This window comes from Trachypithecus francoisi, unplaced genomic scaffold (assembly GCF_009764315.1).
Source record: "Trachypithecus francoisi isolate TF-2019V2 unplaced genomic scaffold, Tfra_2.0 Lachesis_group0, whole genome shotgun sequence".
Lineage (NCBI taxonomy): Eukaryota > Metazoa > Chordata > Mammalia > Primates > Cercopithecidae > Trachypithecus > Trachypithecus francoisi.
The window spans coordinates 181,089,361-181,101,732 of NW_022681453.1; the positions used below are offsets into that span (position 1 = coordinate 181,089,361).

The following is a 12,372-nucleotide window of genomic DNA, read 5'->3' on the forward strand; positions in this document are numbered from 1 at the left end:
GAAAATTCTAGATATCGGCCAGGCACGGTGCCTCACGCCCGTAATCCCAGCCAAGGTGGGCAGATCACCTGAGGTTGGGAGTTCCGCGACCAGCCCAACCAACATGGTGAAACTCTGTATCTACTAAAAATACAAAATTAGCAGGGGCGTGGTGGCTCATGCTTATAGTCCCAGTTACTTGGGAGGCCGAGGCAGGAGAATCGCTTGAACCCAGGCGGTGGAGGTGGTAGTGAACCAAGATCATGCCATTACACTCCAGGCTGGGCAACAAGAGTGAAACTCTGTCTCAAAAAAAGAAAAGAAAAGAAAAAAGAAAATTCTAGAAATCAACTGACATCAGTAGGGTGGTCAAATACATGTAGACCCAAAAGGCTTGTGAAAAACAGCAGTTCTCACTTCCATAACTCCCCATGTTTCTCCTCAGAGACAGCTACTCTGGCTTTACCTGTATCTGTAGTTATAAATAATATGTGAGCTGCCATCTTCTGATTCAATTCTACATGTTAACTAGTCACTTCTCGTTACCTTCTCTCTTAGCTTGGGCTGCCATAACAAACTACCATAGACTGGGTGGCTTAAACAGGAATTTATTTCTAATAGTGCTATAGACAAAGTCTAAGATTAAGGTGACAACAGGTAGGTGTCTGGTGAGGGCTCTCTCCTTTGTTTGCAGACAGCCACCTTCTTGCTGTGTCTTTACATGGCCATTCTCTGGTACATATCAGTGGAGAAAACATGAGAGGAAGCTCTCTGGTGTCCCTTTTTATAAGGGCACTAATCTCATCATGAGAGGTTTAGACTGCATCTAAACCTTATTACCTACGAAAGGCCCTACCTCCTGATACCATCACACTGGGATTTAGGGTTCAACATATGAATTTGGGAGGCACACATTTGATCTGTGGCACCATCTACATGCTTGAAGCTTCCTTTCTCCATGTTATAATTCCTTTTTTTTTTTTTTCTTTTTTGAGACAGGGTGTCACTCTGTCATCCAAGCTAGAATGCAGTGGCACAATCACAGCTCATTGCAGCCTCAACCTCCTGGGCTCAAGCAATCCTCTCACCTCAGACTCCTGAGTAGCTGGGACTGTAGGCATGCACCACCATGCCTGGCTTGCTTGCTTGCTTATTTACTTAATGTAGAGACAGAGTCTTCCTATGTTGCCCAGACTGGTCTTGAACTCCTGGGCTCAAGCAGTCCTCCCGCCTCAGCCATCCAAAGTGCTGGGATGATTCCAAGGTATGAGCCACTGTGCTCAGCCTATTAGTTTATGATTTAAGTCAATATTCTGTGTTTATTACCCTTACGTAAATATTATTTAGAGCTGAGTATCATAGTGCACAATGATTTTGTTTTTACTAAGGTTAATAATAGAGTGGGTTTGTTTTGTTTTCTTTAGGTTTTTTTGTCTTTTTTTGTTTAGTTTTTTTTGTTTTGTTTTGTTTTGTTTTTGGTGTTTGTTCTCTCTTTATAGAGACTCCGGTTCTAGAAACAACTCGCCTGCAGCTGGCGGGACCAGCACACACTCACGCTGATGGGGCTAGACTATTTACAGGCCTATTGTGGGCTGTACTTTGGCCACCTCCCAGCATAGCACTAAGCTGTGACGATAAAATAAGTTAGGTCCAGCAGGGCAGGGCTTGGAGGGGGCAGGGACGGGGACTTTACACACCAGTGCTGGGGGGCTCAGGGCCTCAGTACTCTCAAGGACCCGGCTTTGTAGCTAATTTTGTCTCACATGTTTTCCAATTGCCTCTTGGTGAAGTTTCCCACAAGGCCAATCACATCACATAATCAGAGTTCCCATTGTTATCTTGGATGTATTTCTCTTGGGGTCCTCCCTTCACTGTCATCTGTGGAATTCCTTTTGCCTTTCTGTTAGGTTGAATTTCTTGTTTTCTTATCTTCCTTATTGTCCTCTTTCTCGCTTTCCTCCCTCATTGTGATGGAGCAAGTTCCCTAATAGCTTCAGTCAATAAAAAGGGAGTAAAATGGCATCAGGCATGGTGATGAGAGCCTGTAACGTGGCTTGGCTGTCTTTCGAGTCAGTCTGCTCCAATCTGGTTACCTTCTATGTCTGAGGCACCTGTCGTGCTTGGATTTCCCTTCATCCTGGGGATGACCTTCACCTCTCTCTGTAGTTCTCTTGTTGGTTTATTCCATGTTGCCTTTTTTAAAGTTTTATGCTCTCCTTTTGGTGAGTCAGGTCCTTCAGTAGATTCCTAAGACAGAGTGCATGGAAGGTAAATTTTTCAGATATTACATATCTGAAAAAAATATATTCTCCACTTGCCCTTCATTGATCATTTTTGCCAGGTAATTTCTAGATCAAAAATAATTTTCTTTCAGTAATTTGAAATCATTGGTCATTGTCTTCTAACATTCTGTTTACTTTTAGAAAAGGTTAAAAGCCATTCTTGTTTCTGCTTCTTTTATTAAGCAGCCTATTTGTTCTCTGGTGGTTTAAAGAACCTTCTCTTTGTACCTGATGTTCTGAAATTTCATGATGTACCTTGATTTGGGTCTATTTCATCCACTGTGCTGGGTACTTAGAGGAGTCCTTTTATATAGAAATTCACATCCATAAATTCTGAGTTTCCTTGAGTTATTTTATTTGAGTTTTCTTGAGTAGTTGATTTCTTTCCCTCCATTTTCTTCACTCTCTCTTCCTGGAACTTTTTTTTTTTTTTTTTGAGACAAGATCTGACTCTGATCTCAGCTCACTACAGCCTTGACCTCCTAGGCTCAAGCAATCCTCCTACATAAGTCTCCCGAGTAGCTAGGACTACAGGCCCGTGCCATCACACCCAGCTAATTTTGGGGTTTTTTTTTTTTTTTTTGGTAGAGATGGAGTTTTGCCGTGTTGCCCAGGCTGGTTTTGAACTCCTAGGCTCAAGCAGTTCGTCCACCTCAGCCTCCCAAAGTGCTGGGATTACAGGTATGAGCCACCTCGCCTGGTCCCTGGAACTTATTAATCAGATGTTTGACCTTCTGAACCCATCCTCTCACTTTTTTACTTTATCTCACCTGTTTTTTTCTTTTTCATTGTTACCTTTTCTAGGAGGTTTTCTTGATTTTTATCATGCAGCATTTCTATTGAGTTTTTAATTTCTACTATTCTGTTTTTAATTTCAAAAACTATTTTTGTTTTAAAGGACTATTTTTGTGTCCTTGCAACCTCCTGTTCCTTTTTCCCTTTTGTAATATCTTTTCTCTCTAAGATACTGATGATTTTGGGGATGGGAAATGTTTTCTTCTACCACTTCAAAGTTAGTTTCTTCCAGTTTATTTTTTGGTTTGTACTCTCTGCCCTGTTATGTAGGCTTTGCTTTCTTCATAGATCCAATAATCTTGGTTATCTGCCTATGTTTCAAGAGCGCAAAGCTGTCTGGATGCTCTGAGCATGTGGATGGGGCTTATGAACCTTGAACTTCATTGAAGATTGACCTGGCTGGGCTGCGTGTTGAGGAATCCCCAAAGCAGTATCTTTGTCTTTTTTCTTATGCTAATGAAGACCAAGCAGAGGGAAAGGTTAGGGATTGGACAGATGAGGAAGTGTTCATACTGAATACTTAGTATTTAAGCCCCTGGTTTTCACTGTAATGTTCAAACCTTCAACTGTGTCCCTCAATCCAGAGACTATTTCGTTTTACCTTTTTTACAGTGTTTCTCAATCAAAAGTAATTTTGCCTCCTAAAGAGCATTTGCCTCCTAAAGACATTTTCGATTGCCATTAAGAGTGGGTAGGTGGAGCACAGCTGCTGGCATCAAGTAGGTAGAGGACAGGGAAGCCGCTATACACATCCTGCAGTGCACAGGGCAGCACTCCAGATCAATGATTTTATTGGCCCAGGCCAGGCGCAGTGGCTCACGCCTGTAATCCCAACACTTTGGGAGGCCAAGGCAGGTAGATCACTGGAGGTCAGGAATTCTAGACCAGCCTGGCCAACATGGTGAAACCCCATCTCCACTAAAAATACAAAAATTAGCCGGATGTGATCCCAACTTGTAATCCCAACTACTCAGGGGGCTGAGGCAGGAGAATCACTTGAACCTGGGAGGCAGAGGTTGCAGGGAGCCAAGATTGTGCCACTGTACTCTAGCCTGAGCGACAGAGCGAGACTGTGTCTCAAAAAAAAAAAAAGAATTTTATTGACGCAAAATGTCAATATGCCTGAGGCTGAGGAATCCTAATCTAGAGAATAAACTTTTACACTAATGACAGAAGGGGGGCAATCCACCAGCAGCTTGCAGTAGAGCAAAGGGTAAGGACTTAGCGACTTTCAAACAGCTTCCCACCAATCCTCCTTATTTTAGCCGCTCCTCTCCCACCCTCAACCTTCGTTTTCTGTCCTAGAGCTACCTGAGTCTTTTTAGACTTTGCAGTGAAGTTGATTTGTTTCTTGACTTACCTGTTAACCACCTTAGAACTCAGCTTTCTCAGGGTCATTAAGTCAGTTATCCATTGTTCATATGTGTTCTAAGCCTTTTTTTTTTTTTTTTTGAGACGGAGTCTCACTCTGTCACCCAGGCTGGAGTGCAGTGGTGTGATCTTGGCTCACTACAACCTCCACCTCCCGGGTTCAAGTGATTCTTCTGCCTCAGCCTCCCAAGTAGCTGGGACTAGATAGAGGCATGTGCCACCATGCCCGGATAATTTTTGTATTTTTAGTAGAGATGGGGTTTCACCATATTGGCCAGGCTGGTCTCCAACTCCTGACCTCATGATCCGCCCACCTCGGCCTCCCAAAGTGCTGGGATTACACGCATGAGCCACCACGTCAGGCCTAATTTTTGTATTTTTAGTAGAGATGAGGTTTCACCATGTTGGCCAGGCTGGTCTCGAACTCCTGACCTCAGGCGATCTACCCGCCTCGGCCTCCCAAAGTGCTGGGATTACAGGCATGAGCCACCGCACCCGGCTGTGTTCTGAGCTTCTAAAAATGTTGCTGTTGTCTCTTTTCCTATTCAACCCATCCTCTTGAAAAATTTAGAAGGGTTTTTGGAGGGAGCAAAATTAGGTGTTCAGTCTGATATACTTTCCAAGAGTGCTAAAATACATGAAATACATGTTGAAGCTACAGTCATTGGCACTGACACAGCAGATGACATGGGTGAATGGAATGGAATAAAGATTCCAGAAACTGCCACAATATATGGGAAGACACCGATAAGTGTCTATCTGCTAGAAAAAATAAAATTTGCCTTTCTTTACCCCATATGTAGAACTCAATGCTAGTGGGATTCAAGATGTAAGCATATATACAAAACCATAAAAATATAGGAGAATGTTTTTATAATCTTCTGTTGAGAATGACCTTGCTAAGAATGTAAAAATAAAAGAGAAAGAAAACCAATTATGTCGGCCAGTCATGGTGGTTCACACCTATAATCTCAGCACTTTGGGAGGCCACAGCAGGAGGATCACTTGAGCCCAGGAGTTCAAGACCAGCCTGGGCAACATAGCGAGACCTCATCTCTACAAAGAAATGAAAATCAAAAAGTTAGCCAGATGTGGTGCATTCCTGTAATCCCAGCTACTCAGGAGGCTGAGGCAGAAAGATCACTTGAGCCCAGGAGGTAGAGGCTGCCATGACCCTTGATCATACCACTGCACTTCAGCCTGGGCAACAGATTGAGACCCTGTCTCAAAAAAAAAAAAAAAATTATGTAAAAACTTAAAACTTCCATAGACAAAAGACTGTATGGCTTTGAAAAATAAAACTGGATCAGGAAAATATTTGCCACATATATGGTTGGTTACCATTGCTCTTATGTAAAGATCTCTACAAATCAGAAAGTGACTTAAAAATCTATCAGGCCAGGCATAGTGGCTGACCAGGTGCAGTGGCTCACACCTGTAATCCTAGTACTTTGGGAGGCTGAGGCGAGCAGATCACTTGACGTCAGGAGTTTGAGAACAGCCCGGCCAACAGGGTGAAACCCCGTCTCTACTAAAAATACAAAAAATTAGCCAGGCATGGTGGCGCACTCCTGTAATTACAGCTACTGGGGAGGCTGCAGCATGAGAATTGCTTGAACCTGGGAGATGGAGGTTGCAGTGAGCCAGGATCACACCACTGCACTCCCAGCCTGGGTGATGGAGTGAGACTGTCTGAAAAAAAAAAAACCACACACACACTGACAAAAAAAAAAAAAAGAAAAAGAAAAAGAAAAAGAAACTCTCAGGAAATAAGAGGAGAACTCTACGTGGTTGATAGCATTACAAGCATTCAAAAAACTGCTCTACTGTCCTTGACACTGATGAAGAAAAATGCAAATTAAAGTAAAAACAAGATGCTGTTCATCAGTGGTTCTTCATGTGTAGTCCCTGGGCCAGCAGCATCAGCATCACCTGAGAACTTGTTAGAAATGTAAATTCTCGATGCATCCTAGACCTGAATCACAGGCAAGTGATAGGCCTAGCCATTTGTTTCAACAAGCCCTCCGGGTGATTCTGATGGTCAAATTTGAGAAACCAGCAGAAAGAAGGAACTGCCTTCGGTATTGCAGATGACTCTCTCACACAGTATTTAGCAAGAGATGTCAGACATAAGACTGAATACTATAGGATCCATTTATATGAAAATCAAAAGCAGAAATTAATCTAGGATGATAGCGATCAGGGCAATTGTCACCCTTAGAGGAGTAACTAGAAATGGGGGTAAGGTTTTCAGGTGCTGGCAGTGTTCTGTTTCTTGATTCGGATGCTGGTTACACAGGTTTGTTCAGTTAGTGAAACTTCCCCAAGCTGTTCACTTAGGATTTGTATACTTTTCTTTATGCTGTATTTCAATACAGCAGTGAAAGTTAAAACAGTGAGAGTTCTGTTTTTTAAAAATCAGGTTTTTAGCCATTAAAACATAGAAATTTAGTCTGGTGAAGGTGGAAAGCATGCATATACTGATAACAGAGTAAATTCATACAAACTTTTTTTTTTTCTGGAGATAGAGTCTCACTCTGTCTCCCAGACTGGAGTATAGTGGTGCAATCTCAGCGCACTGCAACCTCCACCTCCCCAGCTCAAGGTATTCTCCTGCCTCAGCCTCCCTAGTAGCTGGGATTATAGGCACGCACCACTACGCCCTGCTAATTTTTGTATTCTTAGTAGAGATGGGGTTTCGCCGTGTTAGCCAGACTGGTCTCAAGCTCCTGGCCTCAAGTGATCCACTTGCCTCAGCCGCCCAAAGTGCTGGGATTATAGGCGTGAGCCGCTGTGCCCGGTCAGTAAATTAGTACAAGCTTTTGCCGAACAATTTGGTAGTACCTCTAAAGCTTAAAATATGTATTCTAGAAATTTTCCTCCTAGACATCTCCTGGAATTCAGGTATACAAAGGCATAGGTTATAAAAATGCTTCTGGGTATTTTTGTACAAACATAAAGAAGACAACCTAAATTTCCATCAATGGGGGATTGGTTACATGAATTGTGGAAGACTGAGCAACTGTTAAAATTGGCAGAGATGCGTGTGTAGTAGTGTGGAAGGTTGTCCTCTATGGTATTACTGACTGAAAGAAGCAAGTTATAGACTCTGTGAACAGAGTGATCCATATTTATACGGGAGAAAAAGAAAGATGTACAGGCAGTGGTTATAAATGCTAGGAAAGAGGCTAGAAAGGGTAAATACAAAATTGTTTATGTTGGTTTTTCTTGAACTTTTATAACTGGTGGATAGGGATGGGGTTGTCATTTCTTTAGATACTTCTGTGTTTTGTTTTTTTTTTTTTGAGACGGAGTCTCGCTCTGTCACCCAGGCTGGAGTGCAGTGGCACAATCTCGGCTCACTGCAAGCTCCGCCTCCCGGGTTCCCGCCATTCTCCTGCCTCAGCCTCCCAAGTAGCTGGGACTACAAGCACCCGCCACCACGCCTGGCTAATTTTTTGTATTTTTAGTAGAGACGGGATTTCACCGTGTTAGCCAGGATGGTCTTGATCTCCTGACCTCGTGATCCGCCCGCCTCGGCCTCCCAAAGTGCTGGGATTACAGGCGTGAGCCACTGCGCCCGGCCTACTTCTGTGTTTTTTATTTTATTTTATTTTATTTATTTATTTTTGAGATGGAGTTTCCCTCTGTCACCCAGGCTGGAGTGTAGTGGTGCAATCTCGGCTGACTGCAACCTCTGCCTTCTGGGTTCAAGCAATTCTCCTGCCTCAACCTCCTGAGTAGCTGGGACTACAGGCATGCACCACCACGCCCAGCTAATTTTTGTATTTTTAGCAGAGACGGGGTTTCACCATGTTGGCCAGGATGGTCTCGATCTCTTGACCTCGTGATCTGCCCACCTCAGCCTCCCAAAGGGCTGGGATTTACAGGTGTGAGCCACTGTGCTCGGCCCTGTGTTAATTTTTTACCTGCATTTATCACTTTGAAAGGTTAGTTTTGCCATTAAAAAAAAAAAAAGTCTTAGCCTAAAAAAAAAAAAAATGCTTATAATGCTTATCAGAGGAAACAAAAACAAAGAGTATTTTTGTAGTCTAAGCAAATAAAGATTTAGGTTTATCTTAAAGCAGAAGATGAGTAACATTTTGGAAGAGTGGTTTTTATCAGTATTGGCTACAGTGGAGATAAAAGGCTTGCTTCTTGATATATTTCAGTTACCTAGGAAATTCACTTGGGTAGAACAATTCTTTTCTTGACAGAGACATTCTTTTTACTTTGTTTGCTTGTGAGGTCATGTGTCAAGTATTCCTGTTCTTTGAAAGACGGCTCAGTTAACAATATCGTGCCTTTGTGTAAAAGATGACCACAGCCAGCAAACTAGACAATGCAGCCCGGGACAGCAGGCTTCACTTGTGTTAATAATGAAAAACGTTTTTGCATTCAGAGCCAAGAGCTGTGAGTTGAGCCTGTTTAGCTGGATACAGACTTGTGATGGAAACTCTTAAGCCCTTGTGATCACACAGAGAGACACTATCAACACATCTACAGTGCCTCTTCACTCACTGTTATGTTTCCTATGTGAATCATTCACAAAGGGCCTTTCTGACCCTATCTCAATCAAGAAGCCTGAAATGTTTCAGACGCTGCCATGCCGGATTACATCTGTTACCAGTCTTACTGATCCAACAGAATGTCAAACACATTGTATAGATTACCTGTCAGAATCAATTTGGGCCAAAAACCTCATTAGTGTGAGGCTTAGCGCTTTCTGGAATTATATCCCATTCTGTGTGTCTTCACTTTCAGTAAGTGTTGTTGCCACAGATGTAAACACAAAAGCACATCTCCATTAAGCATCTTGTCTCTGGAATTCATATACTAATATCAAGCAGATAAAAGAATGTTGATGCTCAAATCTAAAGAGCAGGAACAGCCACATTTAGAGTCTTAGCTGCTCCCCGGCACAGGCACCCAAACTGTACCAGGAAAGTGGCTTCTCTCGGGAAGCAGTTTAACATGTCCCTTGGAAACCTGTCTGATGGCTTCAAGATCTTCACGGGAAGTCTTCCTTCTTAAAGAATGGCCTGAAGTCTTCTCTCTTCAACATCCACTTCTAATCCCTGTTTGAAGGTCCCCAACTACCTCAAACTGAGTAGTTTGAAAATTTAACTCATGAACAACACTCCCTTAACCTGTCCCTCTTCCACTGTTCCAACAGAACAAGTCAAACCCTGATCCACTCCAGAAATCTTTCCAGAGACCTAGGGATCATTCCATTGTATCCTCTCCCTTCTCCTCCCCCAACCCCATATCTAATCCATTAAAGTCCCATCTGCTGAAATTTGTCTTGAATTCACTCACTTCTCGATATTCACTGCCACCTTATTGGTCTTGAAGACTTCATATTCTCCCGCTTGGATTATTGCACGCTTTCTGAATTTGTCTCCACACCACTGCTCCCCTTTCCCCTCCACATGTCCATTCTCTACCTGCAGCCAGAGTGGCTTTATAAAAAAAATCTAGCCTAGTGTTAACATTCTCTTGCTTAAAACTCTCCCACTGCCCTTTGGATAAAGCACAAAATCTCTAGGCCTCCTGGGCTCATATCATCTCGCCTTCCCCAGCTCTCTAACATTTTGCACCAATATCCTAACTTACTGCTTATTCTTACAGGTTTTAGAAGGTAGCAGAGCCCTTCCCACCTTCAGACCTTTGTCCACGCTGTGCCCTCTGCCTATAACGTTGCCTTCCCGCTTCTGTCTCGCCAGTGCTTTCAGCCTTCAGGTTATTCTTCAGCCTGGACTTCTCCGATGCTTCCTGTGCCTGCCAGCAAGGTCATTTCCCCCATCACAGACCCTTATCATACCCTTTACCTTCTTCATAACATTTGCCACAGTTATAATCTGTCAGGTATTTCCCTCCACTAGACTTTAGTTCTCTACAAGCAGGATCTGTACAATTTGTATACCACTGTCCTTGGGGCCTGACAGCAGGAAGCCCAGATATTGTAGGTGCTCCTGTGTTAAACAAATAAAGGAAATCTGTCTTCCAAGCCTGGTGATTAGAGTTACTTTAGTATTTTGTTTCATATACCACAAAGAAAGCTAAACCAGAAATGAAATTCTTTGTCCTGAGTCACACACAGCAAGCCAGGACTTGCAGGGCTAGAACCCACTCTGGACTCTTGTTACTGTGTCCTGGGCATGTGGTTCACATCTCAACTTTTTGGGACTTAGGAATAAAGTCCACTTGGAAGGTGCTAGAATGTGAGTGCATACCTTGCTCTAGCCTTCCTTTGTCCAGGACTCAAGACACCTACAGTTTAGGTCTGTTTCCTTTTCCTGGATGAAGCCTACCTTTAGTCAGTGAGTGGTGTTAATTTGTTTGGGTATGGTCTTCCTCATCGGCAGTTGGATGACTATTGCTGGGGTTAATGCACAACATGTGGTAAAATACTGAGTGTCTACATCTGGACTGGGCTGTTGCTCATTCTCTCTTCTGAAAGCTGTCTCAGACCACATGTTACTGGCCATCTGTGAGAACAGCAGGGAATGCCCAGAGGTTCGTCCCTTGAAAGCAGATCAGCTCCAGGGACCACCTCCAAGTGCACCTGCAGTCTTGTTTCCCTGGCAAGTATCAGTCTGGGAGCAAATTCCAGCCATGGATGTTGTTTTTCACCAAGTGGTGTTTTAAAACCCCCGATTAGTGCTAATATTTAAAATCAAGATTATTATGTACAAGCTTGAGTTTCTGTGTTCTCCTGGGGTGGAGGAGACCTGGCAAAACCAGCCCACAACTATCAGCTAGGGCTGAATTTTAAGATAACCCCCTAAAACAAGACATTATTGATCCCTGCCTGGACTTCCATGGTTACCTTCCTGGCACTTGTAGGCACATGAGTTTGCAAACCCTGTAATATTTTTAAGTCACGGCAGGGAAAGGTGGGAGTATATGCATGAAAGTTGTAATTGACTTAGCTGGGCATGGTTCTGCACGCCTGTAATCCTAGCTACTCGGGAGGCTAAGGAAGGAGAATCCCTTGAACCCGGGAGGTAGAGGTTGCAGTGAGCCAAGATTGCACCACTGCACTCCAGCCTGGGCAACGGAAGCAAGACTCCATCTCAAATACATCAATAAATAAATAAGTTGTAATTGACATTCTGTATAATTTTTTTTTTTCTTTGTCCCTACTTCCTTCTTTTCTTTATCTTCTACTTTCCCCTCCTCTCTCCACTGCTTCTACCACTTTACAGGTTCTGGGGCTGCTGGTATGGACGCTTATCGCTGGAACTGAGTACTTCCGGGTCCCCGCATTTGGCTGGGTCATGTTTGTAGCTGTATTTTACTGGGTCCTCACCGTCTTCTTCCTCATTATCTACATAACAATGACCTACACCAGGATTCCCCAGGTGCCCTGGACAACAGTGGTAAGGAAGCCATGGGTGGTGGTCTTGTCCAGTGCCTGCTCGGTAGGATGGCATTAGTCCTCCACTAGTCTCTCTGCCCAAAAAAGGTGGGCCATACCATGGAGAACCCGACACAGCAGACAATCTCAACATCCTCTAATTGCCTCTCAAGTGGCTTACAGCTGGGTGTGAAACGGGGCACATCAGAAGGTCCAGAAATTCCTTTCAGGCAGAATTGCAAACCAATTCTCAGAAGACTGAATCAAGAAAAGCCAGGTTCTCTCATGTAGACTCTCATTTTATTATTTCCCTGTGAACAATGTCACCTGGAAATAAATATGTCAGGTGCCAACCTCTGCAGGTCATGCTTCCTACAAACCTCTCCTGGGGCTGTGGCCTTAACCCTTTGTACATCACAGCTCTTTGATGCTGGAGCACATTGTGTATGGAGTTAGCATGCAAATGAAAATTGAAATTAGAACACATGGGTGTTCTTCTATATTTGAAAAAGAGAATTGTCAGGAATGACTGGATTCTCATCCTGGCTCTGGCACCATGCTGGATGCAGGATGGTGAACATG

The 12,372-nt window shown here is 43.4% G+C and overlaps 1 protein-coding gene across 3 annotated transcripts in view; it reads left to right on the forward strand.

Moving 5' to 3' along the window:
- Positions 1–12,372, forward strand: part of CMTM8 (CKLF like MARVEL transmembrane domain containing 8) — a 132,712-nt gene that overhangs the window by 108,134 nt on the left and 12,206 nt on the right. For 2 of the 3 annotated variants that reach the window (XM_033212892.1, XM_033212891.1), the window contains one exon: positions 11,639–11,812. The exons of the other annotated variant lie outside the window; for it this stretch is intronic. In XM_033212892.1, coding sequence (XP_033068783.1) covers positions 11,639–11,812 — 174 coding nt within the window. The remainder of the gene's footprint in view (positions 1–11,638; positions 11,813–12,372) is intronic. 3 annotated transcript variants of the gene reach the window in all.